This window comes from Sciurus vulgaris (assembly GCF_902686455.1).
Source record: "Sciurus vulgaris genome assembly, chromosome: 3".
Lineage (NCBI taxonomy): Eukaryota > Metazoa > Chordata > Mammalia > Rodentia > Sciuridae > Sciurus > Sciurus vulgaris.
Genome location: NC_136463.1, coordinates 63,648,830 through 63,674,971, shown reverse-complemented (window position 1 = coordinate 63,674,971; position 26,142 = coordinate 63,648,830). Strand labels below are relative to the sequence as shown.

The following is a 26,142-nucleotide window of genomic DNA, read 5'->3' as shown; positions in this document are numbered from 1 at the left end:
GGCATTTTACTACTGAGCTACATCCCCAGTTCTTTTTTATTTATTTATTTTTTATTTTGAGACAGGGTCTCCCTAACTTGGTCAGCTGAGGCTGACCTCAAATTTGTGATTCTCCTGCCAAGTAGCTGAAACTACTTCTGTCACAACCATTATTTTCGTAAGGTAAATTCCCAGAAGTAGAATCATTAAGCAAAAGGGAAAACACATTTTTTTTTTAAGGATCTGTGATACTTCATGTCGAACAGCCTTCCAGAAGACTTGCTACCAACCAACACTCTAACCAGCAATGCCGCATGGTGTCTATTTCATCAAAGTCACTCCAATGTTGTGTTATCTTTATTTTTAACATTTGCTACTCTACCGGTATTCTTGGGTTTTCAGTTGTTTTTTTGTTTTGTTTTGTTCTGCTTTTTGGTGTGTCTGTGTGGGGCTGGGGACTAAACCCAGGGCTTCTTGCAGGTTAGGTAAGGACTCTATCTGAGCTATACTCTTAGTTCTTTGTTTAATTTTGAGACAGTCTCACTAAATTGCACAGGCTGGTTTGAACTTAAAATCCTTCTGCCTCAACCTCTAGAGTAGCTGGAATTACAGATGTACATCCAGTATCCTTGTTTCAAAATCCATTTCTTGGAGCAGTGTAGCTTAGTGGGGGAGTATTTGCTTGGTATGCACAAGGACCCTGGGCCTGATCATCAACAATGACAAAAAAAAAAAATCCATTTATTTGTATATATGAATGAACTTAATTAATGACTGATATCTGCTTCAAAATAATCTGGATGATGGGTGGAGTTACAAATGAAACAAGACTGGCTATAAACTGACAATCACTGAATTGCAAGATGGGCACAGGGGGTTCATTATACTGTACTCTCTAAAACCACGTATGCTTAAAATTGTCCATAATTAAAAAGATAGGATGAGCTGGGTGTGGTGCATGCCTGTAATCCCAGCTACTCAAAAGGCCAGGATCACAGGTCTGAGACCAGCCTGGGCAATGTATCAAGACCCTGTCTTAATGGCTGCAAGCTCATTCTCTTGACACTCAGTGCAAATCGATTATGTGTTTTTAAAATCTACTCTCAAAAAGATTAAAAAATAGTTTCCTATTTTAAAAATTAAATTGTAAAAAGTTTACTTCTTTTGGTGGAAGTGGGGAAGTCAAGCAATTTTCTATTGTCAGCTATCCAAGAAGACTCTGGAAATGCATTTGAAAAGCTGCCCCATCTCATCGAGGCAGATTAGCTAATAGAGTTTGGCAGTCATGATGGATATTCAAGGTATTCCTTTCATCTGTCCTAAAGCTGTCCTGAGGCTTGTTAATCCAAAGTGTGGCCCCTGACCCCCAGCACCAGTGTGGCCAGAGTGTTTGATAAGAATGTGGACACCCGAGTCCTTCTCTGTTCCTACCTAATCAGAATCTACAAAGTAACAATGTGTCTGTGATTCAAATCTCAGTAAAGTCTCCAAGTTCTATAAGAAAGACAAGATATTCTACAATGTATGTCTCAGGATGTCTTCCCTAACTCTATGTGATTAAAGAACAAAAACACACCTGTAATCCTAGTGGCTTGGGAGGCTGAAGTAAGAAGGTTCTGAGTTCGAACCCAGCCTTAGCAACTTAGTGAGGCCCTGAGCAACTCGGCAAGACCCTGTCTCTAAATAAAACATAAAAAAGGACTGGGGATGTGGCTCAGTGGTTAGGTACCCCAGGATTCAATCCCCAGTAGTAAAATAAATAAATAAATAAATAAATAAAACTGAAAACTAAAAACCCCACATGTACTTTACTTGGGAGTTAATTATCAAAAGAAGAATAGCCAGGCGATTCATGCCTATAACCCCAACAACTCAGGAGACTGAGGCAGGAGGATCATGAGCTCAAAGCCAACCTCAGCAACTTAGTGAGTCCCTAAGCAAGTCAGCGAGACCCTGTCTCTAAAATATATATATATATATATATATATATATATATAAAGAAGGGTTGGGGATGTGTCTCAGTGGTTAAGTACCCCTGGGTTCAATCCCCGGTACCAAAAAAAAAATCCAAAAAAAAAAAAAAACCCAAAAAATAAAATAAAATAAAAACCCCACATGTACTTTACTTGAGAGTTAATTATTAAAAGAAGAACAGCCAGGTGATTTATGCCTGTAAACCCAACAACTCGGGAGGCTGAGGCAGGAGGATTGCAAGTTCGAGGTCTCATCAATTTAGCAAGACTTTTTCTCAAAAAACAAAGAAACAAAAAACAACAGGTGAGGATTTTATAAAAAATAAAAAGGGCTGGGAATGTGGCTCAGAGGTTAAGCACCCCTGGGTTCAATCCCTGGTACCAAAAAAAAGAACACAGCACTTATTTTGCTTCTGCTTCTTTATTTTTTTTTTCTGTCATCCTTTTTCTAGTCTCCACTTAGTTAAAACCTTCAACAGGAAGTTTATATTTATGAGGTACCACCTTCACAGAAAGAAAGCAGTGATGGAGGGACTCACAAAAGAGGTTCAACAGACGACTCCACTGAGCCACATTCCCAGCCCTTAAAAAACATTTTATTTAGAGATCCCAAGTACAAAGTGACACACCCACTTTCAGAGGTACTTCAGCAGTTCTTACAAAGATAAACTGAGTCTTTTTTGTTTTTAAAGAGTCCATTTTTTTTTTAAGTTGTAGATGGACACAATACCTTTATTTATTTATTTATTTTTATGTGGTGCTGAGGATGGAACCCAGTGCCTCACATGTGCTAGGCGAGCACTCTACCACTGAGCCAGAATCCCAGCCCCTAAGCTGAGTCTTACTGGCAATTGTGCTTCTGCATATTTACCAGATGAAACTGAAAACTCATGTCCACATGACAACCTACACATGAATGTTAATGATTTTATTCATAATCACCCCAACTTGGAACCAACCAGGGCATCCTTCATTCAGTAGGTGACTAGACAAACCAACCTGTGGTACAGCCATGCAGTGGAATACCATTTGGCAATATATGTATATATAAAAAAAAGAGCTAGTAAGCCATGAAAAGACATGGAGGAAATTTAAATGCATATTGATAAGTGAAAGAAGACAATATGGTTCCAAATACATAACTTTTTGGAAAAGGCCAAAGTATATAGATAGTTAAAAAAATTAGTGGTTGTCATGGGTTTAGAGTGGAAGGGGAGCATTAGTAAGTAAAGTACAGGGAATTCTTGGGGTTTAAACTATATTAAACTATCCTGAATGATACTGTAATGACAGACACATCATGAAATATTCACCAAAATTATAGGAAGCTGTAACACAGAGAATGAATGTTAGTGTAAACTATGGGCTATGTGCAAAATATACTGATGCAAAACATTAATAATAGAGGAAATTGTATGTGAGGGATAGTAGGCATATAACTATGTAATATCTGCTCTGCTCAGGTGTTCTATTTTAAATATAAAATTGTACTAACAAAACAAAACAAACCCGGCCTTAAAAAGTACTAGAGGTATAGCTCAGTGGCCTTGGGTTCAATTCTCAGTACTACAATAAATGAATAGATAGGATTGTTTAAAAAAGCATTTATTTTTTCTAATGACTGAACATTTTTCTCCACCTTTAAAAAAAAATTAGTCATTTTTACTTAATTTGTCTTTTTTCTCCCTATGGGAATATTAATCTTCCTATATTGATTTTGCACAGGTCCTTTATACACTGAAGACATTTACAATTTATCCATATACTACAAGTATGTTTTCCTAATTTATCATTTAACTTCCTCTTTGAAGTTAAAAATTCATGGTGCTATTTATTTATTTATTTTGTGTAGTACTGGGTGTTAGACCCAGGGCACTCTACCACTGAGCTACATCCCCAGCTCTCTTTTATTTAACTATTTTTTGAGACAGAGTCTCGCTAAGTTGCTTAAGGCCTAACTGAGTTGCTGAGGCTGGCCTTGAACTTCTGATCCTCCTGCCTCAGCCTCCTGAGTAGCTGGCATCATAGGTATGTGCCACCACACTCAACATAAATTACTTTTTAAAATGGTAATACTAATTTGAGTTTTATCCTTTAGGTTGCTTCTCTCTCCCCCAAAGCTATCATACTTGCCAGAGGAGATTTCTCTCACTGGTTGTACCCTGAAGTAGGCTGATCAAATTTCCTTGCTATTAAGTAATAACAAAATATTAAAAGCTACTCTTTTTAATACCTATTCTCTATTACCTTTAAAACTCTCAAAGCAACCATATAAGATAAATATCATTTATTCTTCTAAATTTAATGGGTATAAAACTTAAGAGCCAAGGGATTTCCTCAAACTGGTAAAGGTCAAATTTAGGATTCAAAGCAGGTCAAGGAAATGGTAGAGCCACCAGGTTACCCTGCCTCCCGGGAGCCTCACAGGCCCTAACACACACTTCAGTTTGGGCTCCAAGGCAGTTCTCCTTACTTCTCACCCCTCTTACATGTTTCCTGTTGAGCATTCTGTCTGACTCTTGACCAATAGAGATTTCCTACATCCCTTCAGACGTTCCTTTTAGACCCATCCGCCTGCCCTCACCCACCATTGGCCTTCCTTGGTTGACCTCTCCCATGGTCCAGGGCCATACCACCAAATGATCTGCATTTGCCTGTGACTTTCTTGTTCCCTTCAGGTCTGGTCTCTTCCCTCACTGGTCTGGCTGTCCCTCCTCGTTTACTCACTCCTGCCTCTGCCCAGTCTCTGCTGCACACAATGGCTGCTCAGAGGCCATGGTAATGGAGTGGTGGCTGAGTGCTGAGCAGTGGCCTGGTGTGGCCTGAAGGGCCTGGCAGAGGGGAAGAAGAGGCTCTGCTGCCAAGAAGGAAGTTGGAGCTATGCTGCAGTGACAGATGCCAGGGGAAACACTTGGCAGAGGCTGTTTCCTGACTCACAACCACACTCACAGGTGGAGAGTGCAGACCCTTCTCTGGACTTTGTGGGGGTCTTCTCATGGCCACCCTGCTGCCTCTGCCCTTTTGGCCTGGGCTGCTGGTCTCACTCACAGGGGAAGCCTGTGATGACTCATTCTCTCTGGGCCCCTCTGCTGTACCATAAACAGGCCAGGCTGTGTGACCTACCCAGAGGGGAAAACAGCAGCTGCAGGCAGCCCCTCCCCGGCATTCTGGCCACAAAGCATGGTCACTGGACAAGCGTCCCCAGAGGCCAGGGCCACAGAACAGAGAGAATGGACTGTGTCCTTCCTTGGAAAACTCTTAAGATGCCCAAGGTTATGTGCCTCTCTCCCCAGGATCCCCCAGGGCAGTCCACGGGGTTAGTGACAGGCAGGGACAGAGGGCCAAGTATAGTGTTTCTGGCGCTGACTTTCCAAATCCATGGCCTCAAGTTCACCAGCCCTGGAGAAACACCCTGATTTTCAGAGAGATGCCACACACAGTCTGGGTAGGCTCCAGAGCCAAGCAGTGGGTGGGGGCTGGCATTCTGGCCCTCGGGGCCCTTACAGAGGTGAGCCTTGTCCTCAGGTGGCTGGTATACACACCCAGCATTCTGTACAACCTGTATAGGCCAGGATCCAGGTACCAGTCTGGACAAGCGGATTCAGCAAAGCTGGGCTATTTCCTAACAAACAACCCAGTGCCTCTCAGCACACGTTGCTGAGAAGGTCCTTGTGGTCACCTTTCCGCTCCACTGCTGAAGGGGCAGGGAAGGGAAACCGCCTTCCCCCAGTCATCTCCCTCCCTACCTGCCTGGTCTAGCCCTGCTGATGCCCCCACTGCACTTTCTGTCCACCCCCGCACATGTCACATGCTGGAGCAAACCCATGAGGTGGAACCTCTGATGGGCAAATTCTTCCCAAGCCCATGGCAATCAGCTGACTGCTTCAGGTTCCCAAGGCACAGACAGAAATGGAGGGAGGTTAAGAGGCCAAACTGGCCCCAGGCACCAGGAGTCCTGCCCACCTGGCACCTGGGCTCTCCAGAGTGAGTCAGGAAGCACTGTGGGACCTCCTGCTGGCGGTAGAATAAGGGTCTACTGAGCGGGAATGCTGAACTCCCATCTCCTCATTGGGGGCATCTGCTTCCCTGCACTTCTCTCAGGTATTTAAAGAGGGATGTTTACTCCATTCTCTTTAAACTCTGAACCAATTCCCATGGGATCATTTCTTCCTCAGGTTTAAAGTCGGACTTCAATGAATCAAATAGGAAAAGCCCACAGAGAAATTCTTCCTGAAGGAGCCTGGCAACACTTTTGTGCCCCCCTTTCTGTGAGCATTTCAGCTCAGAACTCCCCACCCCACCCGTACTGTCAGGGGTCAGAGTAATGAAGTGGAAAAGATATGTTCACAATTTTGGCTGCATCTACTCCCATCTCTAAGCAACCCAGGGCCTGGATTTAAGGGTGGCAGCCCAAAGACGCCACTTCAGTCACTCAGCCAGTGTTTGTGCTCCAGCTGATGAAGCGAGTTAAAGGGTTAGACAAATGCAAGGCATTGAGCAAACAGACCAGACTGTGCCACACCAGATGTCCACGGGGAGGCTGGTGTTCTACACCACAGGGAGCATGCTGCGCCCATGGACTGGCCTGGCATCCTCCCTCCAGGATGCCACATGCTGCCCAGGTCCCAGGCTGCAGTGACCTGGAACAGTGAGTCCTGATATTGGGCAGCCACCTGTCACTGATGCTCTTGCATTCTGGGTCTTAAAGGAAGAATCACACATGAACTGGGCACAGGGGTACACACCTGTAATCCCAGTTATTTGGGAGGCTGAGGCAGGAGGAGCTCCAGTTCAAGGCTAGTCTTGGCATTTAGTAAGATCATGTCACAAAAATTAAAATTCAAAAGAGGATGTAGCTCAGTGGTAGAGTGCTTGCCTAGCATGTGCAGGGCCCTGGGTTCCAACCCTAGTACTCCCAAAACAGACCCATAAGCACAAACCTCTCAGGCTCTGTGGGGAGGGCTATCAGTCATCTCTTCCCAGACCGAGAGGAAAAGGCATTTTGCCAACTTGGGGCCCCCTCTCCACCAATGGAGGTAATTGGTTGTCTTTATTAAATTATACCCTATGTCACACAAAACCCCCGGGACTCAAAAAGTCCCCCAGTTAGGATTTCCATAGCAACACATTGCCCCACATTCTCAGGTTGTCAAGGAGTGATTATCCATGGCCCTATCTATGGCAGTTGTAGGAATTTGATTTAGGAAGCTCCTAAAGGCAACCCTGAAGACTCCTTTGTCCCCAAAACAAGAACATGGGTGGGAGACACAAACAGAAAGCTCCATTGTGCTGCTAGCTCGGCATCTCTGGGAGCTGGTCCTGACAGTTCTGCTTTTTAAAGGCCTAGGCTGTGTCAGAATGAGATTCAGCTCTGCTCAGCAGAAGCCCTGGCCAGCCCAGAATGCTGCCCAGCACCTCCAGCCTGTCCTCACTGACCTGCTTCCCTTTCCTCTATTGGGGTCTATTCTCAGGGACTTCAGGCTTCACGGGAGGCCTTGAAGAATGGGGGAGTGTCCAAGGAGATCTCTCCAGGCAGGGAGAGAAGTGTGTGTGTGACTTTAAAAGTGCCTGGAGAGCTGGTCTGCGCAATTAGAAGATGTGGGGGTGAGGAGAGGGTGTCAGCCCCTACCCTCAGGCAGGGAATAGTTATGTAGCAGTTTCTTGGAGACTCTAGACCAAAGGCTGCCAAACATTTTCCATACAGGGCCAGACAGTAAATATATCAGGCTTTTCAGGCCATATGGTCTCTGTCACGACTGTCTAACTGCCACTACAGCACGAAAACAGCCGTAGACAGTATGTGTATAAATGGCATGGGGAGGTCCAGTAAAACTTTGCTTATAAAAACAGGCAGTGGCCTGGATTTGATATGAGGTGGTAGTGTGCTGACCTCCACTCTAGATCCAAGAATGGGGACCATAGCTGTCTGCTTCCCTAGAACAGATCCCTGGTAACCAAACACACTAAATAATAAGCAGACAGTTATCTTGCCTGCTTGATGCCTACCCTAAGTAGGTGGCCTTTTACCTCCTCCCCATAGGAGAGCCAGGAACTGACAGATGCGCCTGACACAATCATCTCAGCCTTCACACAGCCCTGTGGGAGGATGAAGAGCAAGGTACACTCCCCTGGTCCAATGCCTCTCAGCAGCATCTACACAGCATTTCCTTGCAAACAATTTCAAGGGAGTGCACAGCCCTCCTGAAACTTATTCTTGAACCATGAAGAGGACTAAAAACCCTAAAGTAAGATCCCTTGCTCACTCAGAAAGAACTGGCTCCTTTGTATCTGAAAGAGCTCTTACAAAACATTAAAAAAAAAAAAAAAAAAAAAGATTAAGAACTCTGCAGAAAAAAATAGACACAGAGAAGCAATTCACAGGAGATACAAATGACCAATAAAGAGGTGAAAGAATGTTCTGTCTCACTCATAATTAAAGATATTTTTTAAAAATTATGGTATATGACTTTTCACCAGGTCAGATTGGTTAAGAGAGTTAAAAGATTTAAAAGATGAACGATAGGATCTTGGAGGGAGATGTTGAAAAAAGCACTTTCAGACATTATGGTAGGACTGTATCCGTGCATATAATTTTTTTAGAAGACTATTTGATACACATATTAAATTTTAAACATGATAATACTGTGGCCCAGCAATTTCACTCCTGTAATCCTGTGAACTTGGGAGGCTGAGGCAGGAGGATAGGAAGTTAAAGGTTAACCTCAGCACCTTAGCCAGACTCTGTCTCAAAAAAAAACCAAAACAAAATGAAACAAAACAGTAGCAATAAAGAAAAAATTTTAAAAGACTGGGGATGTCACTCAGAGGTAGAGTGACTATGGGCTCAATTCCTGCTGCAAAGAGAGAGAGAGATAGAGAGAGAGAGAGAGAGAGAGAGAGAGAGAGAAAAGAGATAAAGAGATATATAATGTAGGTTTGGGGGCTGGGGATGTAGCTTAGTGGTAGAGCACTTTGTCTAGTATATGCGAGGCCCTGTGTTCAGTCCCCAGCATTGACCCCCACCCTCCAAAAAAAGAGTTGTATATACAGACATAGCTCAGTGGTAGAAAGTCCCTGGGTTCAATTCCCAGTACCAAAAAATAAAATATAATTAAAAATATTTTGGACTGAGGATACAGCTCAGTGGTAGAGTACTTGTCTAGCATGTGTGGAACCCTGGGTTCAATCCCTAACACAACAAAATAAAGTAGAATAATAAAAAATAAGAATATTTTTACCTTATAATCATAAGAAATAAGAAAAAAGAACATGGGCCTATTAGTTTCTTCTAAGTTTTTTGGAAGACAACTTCAGAGTTTGCTTTACAGGCTTTTTTTTAAGGGGACTCACAGTATGGTACTTTTTACCTTCTTTTTTTGGCCATGCTGATGGATTGAACCTAGGACCTTATGCATGTCAGGCAAGTGCTCTGCCACTAAGCTACATGCCTAGTCTCTCTTTATGTTATGCTTTATTATGATAAAGCATCTTTCTGTATTTTGGAACTTAAACTCCTCAAGTCCCAGGACCATCTCATTCTTCTATCCCTGAAATTCAGACCTGCCATTAATAGAGTCCTGTCGTGACTAAAACAATGGGGCAATGCCAGGTTTTTATTTTTCATCTTCATGAAAGTGCTGGTAGTTTTCACACTAACCAAGAACAAATAGATCCATGACTCCTGTTTCACAATTTACACAACTTAATGGAATGTGTATACTTCTGACATTGTGAACATATTTCTCTCAGTTTTGACATTTGTTTTCCTCTGAGGATTTGAGAGAAAGGAAATGTATCTATTTTTCTTTTACATCTACCTGCTTAAAAAATAAAAATAAAAATGCCCAAAATAGTACATAGTAAATCTCCCTGGCACCAGCAGAGGCAAAGCAACCAAGATCAAATCACCCCATATTTATGTGTGACACATACCCCAACACCAAGTGCATGCCCTGTGCCAGGTTTTTCTCACCTGAAACCAACTGCAATGAACTTTTCATGTTCAGGGACCTGGGCCCAGACAGTTCACCTTCCCCATCAGGGCAGAGCGAGCAAGACAAGGGAGAGGAAGCGGGCCCAGAGAAGAAACTGGGCCTGGTCTTTGACTCACACAGCCTGCAGGTGAGTCACAGAGATGCCAACACCTCTTCAAGATCCTACCAAACAACCAGAAGTCCCCAGAGAACCCCCAAAGCAAAACGAGGGCCCTTCAACTGTGTGATTCCTGACTCACTGGTAGAAAGAGAAATCAGAGAAAAGAGTACACTGCAAATGATAATGGCAAATGATAATGGTAAGTATTATACATTAAAAACTTTTTTGTGCGTAAATTGAGGCAGGTGAAATCTCCTTGTTGGACAGAAGTCTCTGAAAAGTCTATCAACCTTCTTTCCCAGTGGCCAACTCTGAATGGCCCTCTTGCCCAACCAGGTAAGCCAACAAAGACAGCTCCCTTCTCTCTGGGGAAGACTCCTTTGTTCTATTTTCTGTGTTTCTTTCAACTTGCACCTTTCTTTGTTCCCCATCTCAAAAAGAAGCACATTTTGTGGCATCCTGGTGCTCCCAGAAGGGGTTACTCAACATCCTGTGGAAATATCTCCCTCCAGTCAGGTTGTCTATGCTGTGGCACTTGGAAAACTAAGAGGAAAGCCCAACAGGTACTCCTCTGAGTTTTTCAATCAATTCTAGAGAAAGGCAAAGGCTGAGGCTGGGGCAGTTCCAAGGGAGATTTGTGCTTTGGTCGCACAGTTAACCAGACTCCTGGACACCCTGGAGATAGTAACCATGGAAAATAGAGAAAAAATGGGTGGCAGCCCTTTTTCTCCTTGAGCCTGTCTTCCCTGGGCACATGGCTAGTAAACTGCTCCCTCAGCACCACAGCCAAGGCCAGAAGGCAGAGGAGACTTGCCCTGCTGTCTGCCAGACCTCCCAGCTTGGGAGAACATGGCTGGTGTGCTGTTAGGCCACTGCATGCACAATGTCCCAGTCGCTTGGGATGTCCAGGCATATGCAGGCGAACGGAAGGCAAGGAGGTAGAAATGAACAAAAGCTATCTCAAGTTCACAAGCAGGGCTGGAGATGTGGCTCAGGGGTAGAGTGCCGGCCTAGCCTGCAATAGGCCCCGGGTGTAACCACTAGCATCACAAAACAAAAAACTAAAAAATAGCCAGGCGTGTGATACACACCTGTCATTCCCCCCAGGAACTTGGGAGGCTGAGGTAGGAAGATCGAAAGTTCTAGGTCAGCCTGGGCAACTTAGAAAGACCCTGTCTCAAAAACAAAAAAGGGCTGGGGATGTACCTAGTGGTGAAGCACCCCTGGGTTCAACCCTAGTACCAAAATAAAGAAAGAAACAAACAAATGAAAAGGTTCACAAGCAGATTATTGAACTAGGTATCTATTTTTTTTTTTTTTAAATGAGTACTTACCGTTAATGAGGTGAAGGTCATGCACATTCCACCAAAGCCATTCAAAGCCAGGGCGATAAAGATGAGTACTGAGAGAGCTGTAGGGAAAGAGAGTCATAAGCAGGGACGCACAGTTGAGGTTCAGGGAGGCCAGAATCTGGCCCAGTGCCCCACTCAGAAGAGGGTCCCAATAAATGAGGCTGAACAAAGGACAAGCTGCTGGGGGTGAGTGCCTAAAACCTGGGAGCAGAACAGCCTCTTCCTCACCCTGCTCCTCTCGCCTACGTCATGGAGCTTGAGCTCTTGCAAAAGGTACACACCCATCCTCTCTTCTCCATTAACCTAGCAGCAAGCAGGAGGCCTAAAGGCACTGCTTCAATGAAACCAAAAATCTAGGTTCTTGAAAACCAGTAGATAAGCCTGGATAAGACTCTGATAAAATTCAGGTCAGATTTTTGGTGCCTGTTCTAAATGTTTTTCAATCAACAACTTCATCTAAATAAAGATGGGGAACAGGTGGCTTCTAAGTCATCCTTAAAGTACTGGCCTGAGCTTCCTGAGAGGACTTAGCTCATGACTTCTCTCCATAGAGAGGACCAGGTCCCTGCAGCTGGCCTGGTTCTTAGAGCTCATCTCTCAGGTTGGCATCAGTGAGGCCATCAGGGACCAGCTTGGCTTGGTGATGAGATGGAAGCTTCACACTCGGGGAACTCCTTGCAAATTTCTTTTTAGAATGATGACTTTCTTACCTGACTGCACATTTGATATAAGTAACTGAGGAATGGCCTAACAGTATCCTCTCTAACTTCAGCAGGGAGCACCAGGCCCAGAAGCATCAAAGCATAGGTGGACCAGGGGGCACCTCTGGACGATCTCTCCCCAGTCCCTGAAAAAAGGGTAGAGGAAAGGCAAACTCACAGTTTGGGTTACTGGCTCCATATGCAATCAGTAAGCAGGAGACAGCAAAACAGGCACTAAAACCAAATAGAAAGAGTATTTTTTTATTACTACATTACTGATTGTTATTATTATACATTGTTATCCTTTGTGGGTATTTACTATGTGTCATATTAGAGCACTTACAATCATTATTTAATATGATTTAACAATTCTGAGGGCTGGAGTGTAACCCAGTGGTAGAGCGTATCCTTAGCATAAACGGGGTCCTGGGTTCAATCCTTGCGGGAGGGGAGTGATTCTGAGAATAACTGGCCCCAATTTACTTAAGAGAAAAATAAATCTCATGCAAAAAAAAAAAAAAAAAAAAAACAAGAAAGAAAAACAAATTTTTCCAAAGTCCCCCATCTTTTAAGAGGCTAAGCTGGAATTGAAGCTCCAAGAGCCAGATTTTATAAACACCACTGTCCTGCCCTTCCCATTCCTGGACCCCAGAGGGCCAATGCTCTGAAACAAGAGAGAATACAATTCATTCTTCAGGTTCCCGAGCCCCCTCAGTCAGGGTTGGACAGACCCCATTGGGCAGGGCACAGATGATAGATGACTGGCTGTGTCAGATTCTTTGTCAGTTGACTCTATCCTGGCAGCCAATGCCTCTTCAGCCTCAACAAGTACAAGGAACTGATCTCCCACCCATTCCCTTCATGGTTATGGGCCTTTCCTACTGCAAACCAGTGCCCTACAAGGTGATCATTCCCAGTGGCAACTGGGTTGGGGAGGACCCTGGCCTAATAGGACAAGCTAATACTGAACTAACCTGGGTCTGAGAGACCGGAGCTTTATACACTAAGGGCACATACTCTAGGGGGTGCACAAGGTGATCCATGAGGGTGCTAATCTATTGGGACTTTCATTTTCTCATTTTTAATCTCATTCATTTAAATTAATTAATTATATTTATTTTCTATTTTTTTGTAGTGCCAGGATCACATGGTACCTTGCACATGCTGGGCAAATGTTTTACCACTGAACTATACTCCCAGCATTTATAATTCTGTACATATATTTTAAAGCATATAAAACTAAGAATGGCATTATGTGGGCTGGGACTACTGCTCAGTGGTAGAGGGCTTGTTTAGCATGTGCGAGGCCCCGGGTACAACCCCCAGCACTGCAACGACGACAAAAAGAATGATGCACATGTATTACCATTTATGCTTATATTGGATTGGCTTTCTTTTCTTTCTTTTTTTTTTTTTTTTTATTTTGTAGTGCTGGGGATTGAACACAGGGCCTTGGGCTTGCAAGGCAAGCACTCTACCAACTGAACTATATCCCCAGCCCATGAGGTGCTTATATTGAAGGTACATGCTCAAAATCTTTTTTTCTGAAAACAGTGTTCTCAATAACAAGCAATTGCAGATCTTCCCAGGTAGGCCAGGGTCCTGTGCTTGCTTTATGCAGTACTGGCACACTGTGAGAATCACAGTACCTAATGAATGATTCAGTGTCTCATGAAGTAGGATCCCGCTGTGGGAAGGCATTTAGGGAGTGCATACATCAGTGCATCTGACAGCAGGTTCCAGGATTCCATGGTGCCCCTGACAGCACATTCCAGGATTCCCTACACAGGGAGTGCAGCCCAGGACGTCCACCTGCCCACCCTCTTCCCTCGAGGAACCTGTACTGACCTGCCCAGCAGTCTGAGTTTCCTTGGACCATACTTGTCCATGATGATGCCCAGGGGCAGGGTGATGGCACTAAGCAGGAAGGAGCCCACGGTGAAGGCCAAATTTAGAATCTCGTCCTGAGCCTTGCAGCTGAGCCAGCCATTCATCCAGCTCACCTCCTCGTGCTCTGGCTCTGCAGTGCTCCCCACTGTGGCATTGGTGACATTTTCTGTGTAGGCAGAGGAAAGGAATATGACAAGGAATCCCAAAGTTCAGAGGAAAGTGTCATGGCAGGGATTCCAAAGATCAGAGGGACAGGTGCACAGTCACCCCAGTGGGAATATCAGAGCTAGCTCTGGGCCCCTGGAGGGCCCTAGAGAACCCACAGCAGGCTTGGACATCCATTTGGCCCAAGATCCCTAAAGCAATAACGCAGAGGTTCTTAACTTTTGTAGGATTGTGAACCATTCAAAGAATCCAATAAAGAAAGCTATGTGGCCGGGGATTACATACCTGTAATCCCAGTGGCTCAGGGGGCTAAGGCAGGGAGATCTTGAGTTCAAAGCCAGCCTCAGCAACTTAGAGAGCCGTAAGCAACCTAGCAAGACCCTGTCTCAAATTAAAAATAAAAAGGGCTGGAAATGGGCTCAGTGTTAAGTGTCTCTAGGTACCAAAAAAAAAAAAAAAAAGAGAGAGAGAGAGAGAGAGAGAGAGGGAGAAAGAGAGAGAAAGAGGAAAAAAAGAAAAAGAAAAAGAAAATCTTGTCCACAGTTTCAGGGGCTTCGTGGATGGGTGTCTCTTAAACACCCATGAACCCCAGTTAGGAGTCCCATTCAGAGTATCCTATGCTCTATGACAGCAGACCTTGTGGAGCCCCCAGACTGACTAGAATCTTTTCACCAGCTTTGTCCAGCTGGTCTGGAGGCAGAGCCTAGACCACTGTGGAAGGACAAGCTTCCAGTCTCACTATAATGTCCTGGTTCCCCTCAATTAGCATGGAGAGACTGAGTGGGCCTCCTTGCCTCCTTTATTGGCAAGTATAATTGACTTCTCAAACATACAACTGGCCGTATGCCATCTTTTCCACATGAAAAAGCATCAACTACTACAAATACTTAAGTATAATAGCATCTACCTCTCGAGTTTTCAGGAAGATCAATGAGAAAGTATATATAAACTTTGGAAAGGGCTTTTTAATAGTCCACAGTTCTCTGCTTTCACTTGCTGAGGAATACTTCCTTCTTCTTTATATCACTGGGGTTACTGTACTACTGTCCCCCTTAACCACATCCAGATTCTGTTGGGTGCTCAGCCCGAGCCTGGTGTGTCAGCCACACCTGTGTCGTAATTTCAGCCCTTAAGGACCCCCTCCAAAGTCCACCCAGCACCCAAACAACACACACAAAAGAAGAGGGAAAAGCGCTGCAGCAGCTGAGGATGGAAAGAGGGCAAGCTGGGAATGCAGCTGAGGAATTCCTTGCCAGGACTGCTAGTCAGGAGATGCTGACTAACTCTGCAGAAACAGGGGCAGCCTGATTAGATGTGAGCTTGGGCTGGAGAGTCAAGGAAAGCCTCTCTCAGATAACGGCCTGCCTCCCAATTGCAGCCCTCTGGCGCCAGGGCTGTAAAGCTGAGGTCTGCAAAGGCTTGCCCAGGCCTCTTGGAGCTGCCCCAGGGTCACTGAAAAGAAAGCACTTGGGGGTGATTCATGCCCCAGACAACCTCTGACCAATAAGCCCTGCTGGGGGCATGTTGAGATTATAGTGCCAGAACCTGACTTCTGGGTTGCAGTTTTGATTCCTTTACTTCCTACTTGTATAACCTTAGAGAAGTGATTTGATTTTGTTCTATCTGTTTCCTTACCTGAAAATGGCCATCGTATAATAATAGCATCTACCTCTAGAGTTTTCAGGAAGATCAATGAGAAAGTTCAGATGCCATTCTAGAGCTCACACAGGCATAGAAAGTGTTCATTAAATAACAACCAAAAGCCAGGTGCCATGGCACAAATCTGTAATCCCAGCAGTTGGGGTGTCTGAGGCAGGAGGATCTCAAGTTCAAAGACAGCCTCAGCAATTTAGTGAGGCCCTACACAACTCAGGGAGATCATGTCTCTAAATAAAATATTAAAAACAGTGGGGGGGCTGGGGAGATAGCTCAGTCAGTAGAGTGCTTGCCTTATAAGCACAAGGCCCTGGGTTCGATCCCCAGCACCCAAAAAAAAAAAACAAAAAAAAAAAAAAAACAAAAAAAAAACAGTGGGGACATGACTCAGTGGTCAAGTGCCCCTGGGTTCAATCCCCAGTAAAAAAAAAAAAAAAGTTGTTCTTATTCTTATTGGAGGCTCAGGGGGTAAGGGTAATGGTGCAACTGTCTGGTAGCAGAGCTGGTCACAGTGAGAGGAAACCACAATTCCATAACTGTATGTGTGGTGGCATGAATAGGCGTCTAATCTCCCACTGGGCTGTGAGCCCTGAGGGCAGGGACTGCTCTGATTACTCCTGGTCCCAGTACCTCACCAGGCCCTGGCCACAGTGGTTGTTTACTGAATGAATGAAAACAATGGAACGGGATCCCAACAGTCAAAAGGATCAAGAGAGGAAAGGAAATAGGACGTGCAGAACCAAGTCAAAGATAGAGGGGATTTAGGGAGATTATAGCCACAAAGTTAACTGCCTGAAACCACAGAAACAAAACCTAACAAGCCAGATCCCTGCCCCTGCCACTTTTTCTCAGTTTCCTACAAGAGTTCACCACCCCGGCAGCCAAAATTCATGGCAAGGGTCCTCCGAGCCTGTTAAAATGTAGCCCAGGACAGTTTTATGTTGCTGGCTCCTGCACTTCAGGGCAGCTCCTAGAAAGGCTGAGTTGCTTCACAGGTGGGTGCTGGTTTCAGGTGTCAGCTCTGCTAGCAGCAACAGGAACTGGATCTGCAGTGGAAGGACAGGGCTGCCACACACAACCACTTCCAGCCCAATGTGCAGATATGAGCAAACCAGCATGGATGACAGAGTAGACAGTGGAGAGCACATTCCAGGGCCTGAATTGTCAGCCTGTGACACCTGATCATGGCCATGCATGGTCTGGAGCCAGTTACTGTACTTGGAACGTGGGAAATTTCAGGGCCTGACATCCATAGGATCTGCAGCTATTGGAAGCCATAGGGGAACAAGGAGCAGAGGGGCAAGGCATCATAGCCCATGAGGAGAGAAACTAGCCCCCAAGCCCCAGTTCCCTCAGAGGAGCCACAGCTGGATCCCTAAATCCATGACTTTTCTCATCAAGAGACAAGAGATGGGCCAGGCCAGGTAGAGCATACCTGTAATCCCAGCGGCTCAGGAGGCTGAGGCAGGAGGATCACAAGTTCAAAACCAGCTTCAGCAAGTTAGCGAGTACCTAAGCAACTTAGTGAGATCCTGTCTCAAGATTAAAATATATATATATATATATATGGCTGGGGACGTGGCTCAGTGGTTAAGAGCCCCTGGGTTCAATCCCTGTACAAAAAAGAGACAGGGGAATGAGGGGTGCAAGAGATGGAAGATAAAATCCCAAGGCATTGGCTGGAGGTGTCTCTTTGTAGTGGGATACTTGCCTAGCATGAGCGAGACCCTGGGCTCAATCCCAGCACAACAACAACCAAAAGGTCCCAAGGCAGTCTGCCTGAAGTTAGACGTGAGCACAGGAGTAAAAGCATCCTAAATTGTTTATCAATCTGAACAACCTAGTAGCTAGACAGGGGGCCCCCAAGGAGAGGGGCTGAGAGGAGGCAAGGGCATCTATCCTTCCCTCTTTCATCCCAGAGCCACTACACAGAGGAACAGGGACCTACACTTTAGGCCACCAGCCTTCTTACCTTAAACAAATCTCTTCCAATGGAGCCACCTGACCCTCCGCCCCACTGCCTCTAGCAATAAAGCCCAATGCCAGATGATCCTGGCAGTTGGGGGATTGAGTGGCCTCTCTTGCCTGCCCAGGGAGCAAAGCAAGAGTATCCCTGCTGCTGGAGGGATTTAAACCTTCTGTGAGTCCAGGAGCTTTGTTGGCAGTAAACAGCCCACATAAATCATCTCAGCCCCAATAGATGCCCAAAACAATCACACTCAGGCTGCTCCTCTCCTGCTCCCACCTGGGCCATGGTGGGCCAGAAGTGAGACAAAGAGATAAGCACCCAGGAAGTGCCAAGTCCCAGGGTGTCCCAGCCTAGAGCTTAGCCCTCACCCAGCCCAGCCTGCTCGGTGCCTCACCTGCACCTGTTTATTAAACAGATGCCTCCTCAGTGGGTGGCCAGATTGGCCCAGCCCAGCTGAAGAAGGTGAACCAAGGAGACAGGCAGGCAGTTGGTGTGGCAGAGTGTGCCGACAACAGGACGAAGGCTGCTCACGAGACCAGGGCCAAAGAGGAGAGAACAATGCCCTGCACTGTTGAGCCCAACTCAGGAGATGCACAAACAAAATCTTCAGAGAGAAAGCAGGGGAGGGAAGAGGGTGCTATGACCCTACTCAGGCTCCCCTGAGTCTCCCTGGGTCAAAGTGGCTCCTCCCACTTCTGCCCCAGGGAAACAAAGAAAGTGGCAAGCCTTTGGGACAGTTCCTCAGATGATGCTTGAGGGAGCCAAGGAGCTCGGGCTGGAGGCTCCCTCTGAACTCCCACAGTCAGTCTCATCTCTGACTGGCTGCTTTCTAAGCCCCCTCTCCTCCAGCATGGGGACCCCTGGGCAGCCCTTTTGAGGGTACCTGCCCTGGGATCTCCTGTCTTCAATCTTTAGTCTATCCGGCAACAGGAAGCATCATCTCAGTCCAGCAGGAGAGATATGGGTGAGAGGTCAGCTCAGTCACAGAGCAAACAAGAGGCAGGACATTTAGTCAGAGGGCTGAACCCCCTTGGCATGGTCACAGCAGCAGCAGCCTCCTTCTGCAGTGCCTGTGTGTGCTGACCACTGTGTTCACGGGTATTCAATCCTTGGGTCATATAGTGCCTTTCCACTCTGACCCCATATTCCTTCCACACGACTATATGGGGAGTTTCAGCACAGGTCAGTCACTTGCAGAGGGTCTTGGGTGAGGCTGGACTTGAATCTAGGCTGTCAGAACCCAAAACTCCTGCTCTTAACTTTTGGCATATGCTAATGCTGATCTGCTGGGCTAGAGGCAGCCTGTGTCTCAGAAGAAAATGCTGAAAGAATGGAGCTGCAAAAAGCCTGTCACACAGTGTCAGGGCAACATCAGGTGTCCCTCAATGTTGCCGAGTGAGGCCGAGTGGTGCACACCTGTAATCCCAGCTCCCTGGGAGGCTGAGACAAGGGGTTTGAGAGTCTGAGGCCAGTCTGGATAATTGTTCAAAATAAAAAAGTAGCTCAGTGGCAGAATGCTTGCCTAGCATGCATAAGACCTTTGGTTCAACAATCCACCCCCCCCCCAAAAAAAAAAATATATATATATATCTCCTAGTGAGAATGGGACTGCTCCATGACCCTACCAGGAGATTGCTGAAAGCCCAAGGCTTTCAATCCTTCATGGAATACCAAGAAGCCAGAGGCCAACAGATACAGGGGAGGGAAATTAGGTCATGAAATGAGGAGGAAGGCTGGGCTGCTGCTAGCCAAGGGTGCTAGCTCTTCTCTGTGACACACCCTGAGGCTGTGTGCATCAGTCTTTAACCTCTTTTACTGGTTCCAATGGGACTGTCTTAAAATAATTCAAAATAAACTGGGGATGGGCTGGAGGTGGAGCCCAGTGGTACAGCTCTTGCCTGGCATGCATGAGGCCCTGGTTTCCATACCCAGTACTACAATAACAAACAAACAGGTGGGAAAAAAGTAACAACAGTCACATACACAACAATAAAAGTGAAAGCTTGGCTGGGAGTAGCACATGCCTGGAATCTCAGTTACTCAGGAGGCTGACACAGGAGGATTTTAAGTTTGAGGCCAGCCTGGGCAACATAGTAAGACATTGCCTCAAAATAAAAAGTAAAGAGAGCTGGGGATATAGCTCAGTAGTAGAATGCCCCTGAGCTCAATCCCCAGTAATACCCACAAACATGCATACAAACATATCCAAGCAAGTGCAAGTCAGATTGTTGAAAGATGTCAACCACCGGCCTGTGAATATGGAAGGAGCTCAAAAAAACAGAGGGCCTTGAAAGAGCAGGGAAATGTTCTGTCCACATCTGCACCCCAACATGGCCTGGTGGGGACCGAAGCTGGCCCTGCTTCCCTGAGGGATAGCAGTCTTTCTGCCCTGTTCCCCGCCACCACAGGCACAGCAACCATGTCGTCAAGAACACAGAACGGAGGTCTGCCTTCAGGTTTATGGCTAGGCTGTTACTTCCTCTAGCAGAAGCCATGAAGATTTCCACCTTCACAGCCTTCATCCCGCCCAACACCCAGCATGTAGCAAACCCTCTACAATTCATAAAAACCCCTAAGAAACACCCCTCCTCCACCTCTATGGCTTCTTCCTGCCTTGAGAATAAAATCCAGTCTCCCCAAGTAACCTCCCAGGCCCTGCAAACTCTGGTCTCTTAGCCACCTCACTAGTCTGCTGTGCCAGCCTTCCTCTCCTTTCCTCCAGGGTGTGATCTGCCCCAGGGCTCCCTGCCCTCTCCTCACCCTTCAGATTTCCTCTTTAACAACAGAGAGGCTTCCCACCCAATCACAACCAGATCCCCATCGCTGGTTCCACTCCCAGCACCCTATGCTTCATGAAGTCTGGTTGCCATGAGTTGCTCACTTTGTGCCCCCAGTAAAGCACCTCAATAAATGTTTACTAATGTGCGGTTGATGAAAAAGGAGACCGAACATCCATAGATAGCTCCATTCCACTGAGTTGAACCTGTTAAAGTGGGTCACTGATGAACAGAAAAAACAAAAAAAGAAGTCAAATGTATGTGGTTAGAGTGTCCACCTAGAGACTAAAAGAACACAACCCTGGGAAAGCCCCACTCTTCCCAGGCTGGGAACTCAAATAGTCTTCTGCCCTCACCAGGGGTTCTAGGGAGGTATCCAGCTGCCAACACCTGATGGATATTAGGCCAAGTTCATCCACTTCCTAGCCCCAGCTCCCCCACCCCATCCCTGTCACTTCTGATCTGGTGGGCAAGACAAAACAAGTTGAGGGACAAATGAGAAATGCTCTGTGTCTTTCCTTCTCCCACCTCACCAAGCTGGAACCCAACACCATGTCTACAGCCAGATTCTGGCTGGAGTCCCAACTAGGGGTTCCAGGAACCTTTCAACAGGTTCAGGCAAATTTTCTTTAGAGAACAAACTCCAGATCAGTCGTGAAAGTAACAAAAAAGCTGAGAAATTTGCATCTCAATCGGCTGTATACTGGTCAACTCTTCAAAAGTCTAATTCAATAAATTCAGTAAATGGCCTTCTCCACAATTCAGCCATCCACCGAGTTTGAAAATGTTAGGCCTGAGTGGAAACCTTAACCTTAACTTTGTCAGGCACTCCCAGTCAAGCGAAGCACAAGGGTTTCTGACTCTGAAAGGTCACAGGGACTCCAAGACTGAAGGAGCAAGGAGGCCAGGGAGATAAGTTGTGAGGAATCAGCAGGCTTCCCCCAGGAGGATGCTAGGTCAGCGGGTTTGCCAGATAATCAGAAAAACCAAAATCTGATGCAGGAGCAAAGAAACAGGATAAGAAGTTGATGTTCAACCCACGATCCTGACCCTTCACCTTCACTTTGGTTTGTAGGAATGACCTGTCAAGTCTCTCAAGGGCTTAAATACCAAGTCAGCACTGTGTTGGCACAATCTTTGGGACTCCTCCCACTGAAAGGAAAGAAGCAGCCAAGGTTGCAGGAGGAATGAAGTGACCAGCCCTATGCTGCCAATATCATAAAATAAACCAGTGAACAATCTGTGGAAAAAACCCTAGAATCTGACCTTCCCCACACCATAGTGGGGTGAAAAATCTGACTGCAACAGTCTCTGGTCTGGATGAGATACTAAAAGCTTTGTCAAGGGATGATAATTTGTGTGTGTGTTTTAAACCCTCTGTGTACCCTCAAAGAGAGGAAGAGCCAAACAGTCCAACCTGTTCCTTCCAGAAGAGTCATTAATCTCCTTACATCTCTAGGGCAAAACAGAAAGCTTGTTCAGAGAACAAGGTCTGACTCTCCCATCTCCCAAGATTTCTTGCTGATGTGGGAAAAGGCCTGCCAAGAACTCTTAGGCTATTAGGAAATATTTTTTGAGTGGCTAAAGGCTAAAGGTTGGTTATAAATGATATACTTTCTGCCCTCTTCCAGGCAGCCTCTGCATACCCTCCCTTTTTCTTGCCCTTAACCTCTCCTGCTAATTCTCCATGGACACTCAAGACACTCAGGAATATTCTAAACAGATCAGAGAAGGGAAACAGGGAGGATTCAACACAGGGTTACAGGCAGTGCAGGCTAGTCCAAATCTTTCTCTTTCTACTAAGAAGTCTAGAAACAAAAGACGCGCTAGTGGCAATCCTGGTGCATGAATCTGGGCTATCTTCATCATCAAAAGAGTACTGGAGAGAGACATTATGTGAGTTCAACTATTATGCAGTCACTGTTGGGAGCAGGAAGAAGGTAGAGGGAAGTGTTTCCTATCAAGGCTGCCTAAGAAGGAAGGCAAAAATTGGGAGCTGCTTTGGCTGTACTGTTGGGTTGAACCTACTGACCTATAGCAATTAGAGTGAGAAGGTGTGACCTTAGAGGTGGGGGCAGGGAAAAGATTCCATGTAATGTAAGCATCCTCAGCCTGCCTTCTGCAACACCAATGGTGGGGCAAAGAGAAGCTAGCAAACCTAGCATCATTTCTATAAATGTCCCCCTTCCTCTTCCTCCCCATGGGGTTGGAAGGCCACTAAGATGTTCTCATAGCCCGTGGGAGGAAGTGGCCTTTGGAGAATCATAAAGCAGCAAAAATAGACAAGAAATTGTATCCGGCAAGCCCTTAGAAGATTCCATAATGGCCTGACTGGAAAAAAAAAAAAAAAAAAAAAAATCTAGATTCTAGATGAAACCTCCTTGGGGTGGAGGAGAAGCCACTTCCTCTCTCTCGCTGCACCCCAGCCCCTAAATCAGGAGTTCCTCTTTCTCACAACCAGGGAGCAACATGTTTACTGCAAGGCCAGCAATGTTCCAGGCACTAAGAGGACAGAAGTCCAGCAATGTTCCTAGCTGGTAGAATGAATTCCTGGATGTGAGAGTTTGGGGTTTATCGCAATCTCTGGCATAGGCAAATAAGATTGGTCTGAGTCTCAGTTTATTCATCCACAAAACGGAGAAAACGATAATGATACGTACGTACCCAGCAGAGCTAGGTTAGGATCAAATGGGCTTTTTGATATCCCAGAGGCGCTGAGCGCGAGGGGGCATTGCTAGTCAGGTCTTCACTACCATCCGCCCGCTCCCAAAGCCCCACTCCAGGAACCGTCCCCAGCCCAAGGCGTCCTTCTCACCTGGTTCAGTACATAGATAGGAGTAGAAGCCCTCCGACTTGAGCATGATGAGCAGCGAGCCCCAGCCCAGGAGGACTGCCGAGAAGAGGAGGTTTTCCAACACGGCGGTGCAGGCCATCCACCAGCGGCGCCGATGGGCAGTGGCCAGGGTGGGCGCCATGGTGCGGCGCTGCGCGGCGGCCCGGCTCTGTAGCCACCTGCGCACAGACCTCGGCGTCAGCGCCGGCCCTGCCCAGCCCGTACGGCTGCCCCCGACCGCTGTCCCAGGGCGCGGAGATGGTCACTTCTCCGCGGCCCTGGCAGTAGGCGCCCGCGGCGAAGGAAGCGAGCCCCAGCCCTGTCCCGGACCTGGGCCACCCCCGAACCCGCGGCAGGCTCGTACCACTGCCCTCGGCTACTCTGGCCAGACAGAAAGACTTCTTCCTCAGCTCACTCCGAGGTAAACTGAGGCATGGAGGCAGGAATGAACTAACTCATGCTCAAGGACGTGGAATTAGTCCTAACCCCCATTAGGACTGACATAGCTAGCCTGAGGGCCGGAAGGGGAGGAAGCTTGAGGTATGGCCACCTGGGAAGGGGCATACCTGAGCGCTGCCACTCCCAGGGACCCTGACAAGCTCCCGCCCGCCCGCACTCAAGACCCTTCCCCAGTTCAGTTTCTTTCAACCACAAGATCAGCGCACCGAGCCCCGGAACGGCCCGCCCACGGAGCGCTCATTGGCCTGACCGCACAGGAACTGCCGCTCCATTGGTCACTGTCTAGGTCGCTAGGCGCTGCGGCCACGCGAACCCCGCATGGGAGAGGCGAAGCCGGTTCAAACCGGCGGCGCGAGCTAGCCGAAGAGCCCTCATCCTGACTGTTACCTCGGCAATCAGCCCGTTTCCATAGAAGCATACCCCGGTCCCTCCATCCCTAGCTCCCTCTCGTATTTGTCATCTATTCCCTGGCGGCTCCTGTATCCAGTTTCCTTCCTCTCATATTTACACATTTTCTAAGCCCTTTCTTGTGCAGCTCCTGGCCCCCACTCCCTGGCCTGGGACCCCGATCCCTGGGGTTCAGCTCACCCGGCTCCTACTGATGTGTATCGGGCCCGCCCGGCGCCTTTTCTGCCTTCTTTTATTCCAGCCCTTTTATTCCGACCCTAAGATGAAAACACTGCTGCCTGCTGATTGGCTGAGTGGGGGCTGGAAACAGGCGTTGACCAATCAGCATCCACCCGCCCGCCCCCCGGCAAGCAGAAGCCGGTTCCGGCCGGACTTGAAGACAAACAAGAGAGTTGGGGGGGTCGGGGGCAGCTGTGGGCCTTGTCTTGGCTCAGCTGTGTTGAGCTGGAGTCGCCGCCAGGCCGGGAACCCCCGGGAGATTGCTCCATCACCTCTCCGGAGCCCCACCCGGAGCCCTGACCCTAGGCTGGGTCCCTGGCTAGGCGTTCCCGCGCTCGTCGGACTTCCCCAGCTGCATGGCAGTCAGCTCGACTCTCGCACTCTGCCTTCTGGTCCTCTAGGTAGTCTCCAGCTCCCCTGCGCCCTTAGGCATCACGCCCGGATGCTCTGACTTCGCGCAGGTCGTTTGACTCGCGAAGCTCGCCCCCCTGCCCGCCTCCCTGCCCGCCTCCCCGCCTTTGCCGCCTCGGTCGCCTCCGCCGCCTCCCCACGCAGCGCTGCCGTCCCGACATTCTCAGGCTTTGTGTTCTGGTTCCTCGCTCTCCTGCCCTGAGTGGTCTCCATCCAGGTGCAGTCTGTGGGTCTCGGGACTTCGGACTCCTCTTCCCTGCTCTCCTATTCACCGGCTTCTTCCCCTTTCCTAGGTGCCATCTGCCGGGTCCATAATAGATATCTCTTGAGTGTCTTAAAGCAGGAGTTTAGTCTCATCTGTCCACTGTTAAGGACGTTGTCTCCTCTGGTCCTCCGTTCAGACTCTGGACCTTCCATTCGAATTCCCGCTCTCCTCGATCCCCTAGGGGGCCTAACCCAGACCTGTCATTTTGATGCTCCCTACCCTTCCCAGTTCCGGAATGCCTCTTTCGGGTAAGGTTCCTCTCAGCAGTGATGCCCTGGGCAAGGCGAAGCTGCTAGTGTAAGTGCGGCCTCAGAGAACGCACAGGGTCGCCAGGGATCGAGAATGCTTCGGCCTCCCGGAGCAGAAGAACCGAACCTTCCCCGAGGAACTGCTGGATTCTAAAGGTTCAGCTGCTCGGCAGCATCTTCCTGGCCAGAGGCACTAGCCTGACCTTGGAAGACCCTGTCTCCCCCAGAGTTCTTGTACTCCGGGAGCTGGCTCAACACCCCAGTACTGTGGAGCCCCAGCAGCCTCCTGCTCCACTTCCTCCAGTCCCAGTGCGCCCTCTGCTGCAGTGAACTGCCGCTGGCCTCCCTACAAGGACATCCTCTCCCCATCACAGTGCTGTTGCTGTTGTTTTGTGCCAGGAGGATCCTGGGTTACCTATTGGGTTACTCACCCTGTTGCTTCTCACTCAAGGTTTCAACCGCACCTGACAAATCTCCAGTCCTTCACTCCTCTTCCTTGAGCCAACTGCCTGAGGACCCTCTCCAGGCCTCAAATATATCTTTTAATTCACTTTCCGTGGTTGGGGATGCGTCTCAGTGGTAGAGCACTTGCCTAGTGTACAGGAGGCCCTGGGTTTAATCCCGAGCACCACTAAAGTAATATTATTATTCACTTTCTCCCTCAAAACTGTGCCATCCCCGTTCTCTCTCATATACGTAGATATGGTGAACCATCCTTTCAACAAATATGTTAGGTGCTTGCT

General features: G+C 47.4%; 1 protein-coding gene across 3 annotated transcripts in view; it reads right to left on the bottom strand.

Moving 5' to 3' along the window:
* SLC43A2 (solute carrier family 43 member 2) overlaps positions 1-24,944 on the bottom strand; it is a 42,321-nt gene extending 17,377 nt beyond the window's left edge. Inside the window, exons 1-5 of one of the 3 annotated variants that reach the window (XM_079130857.1) lie at positions 24,437-24,944; positions 23,372-23,568; positions 13,948-14,155; positions 12,278-12,333; positions 11,381-11,457 (exon numbers count right to left, since the gene is read on the bottom strand). In XM_079130857.1, the coding sequence (XP_078986983.1) occupies positions 11,381-11,457; positions 12,278-12,333; positions 13,948-14,155; positions 23,372-23,531 (501 nt within the window). In that variant the 5' untranslated portion in view covers positions 23,532-23,568; positions 24,437-24,944. Of the gene's footprint in view, positions 1-11,380; positions 11,458-12,277; positions 12,334-13,947; positions 14,156-23,371; positions 23,569-23,753; positions 24,188-24,436 lie in introns of those variants that run through there. The other 2 variants (XM_079130858.1, XM_079130859.1) reach the window with 2 other exon arrangements.
* Between the last annotated feature and the right edge of the window lie 1,198 nt (positions 24,945-26,142).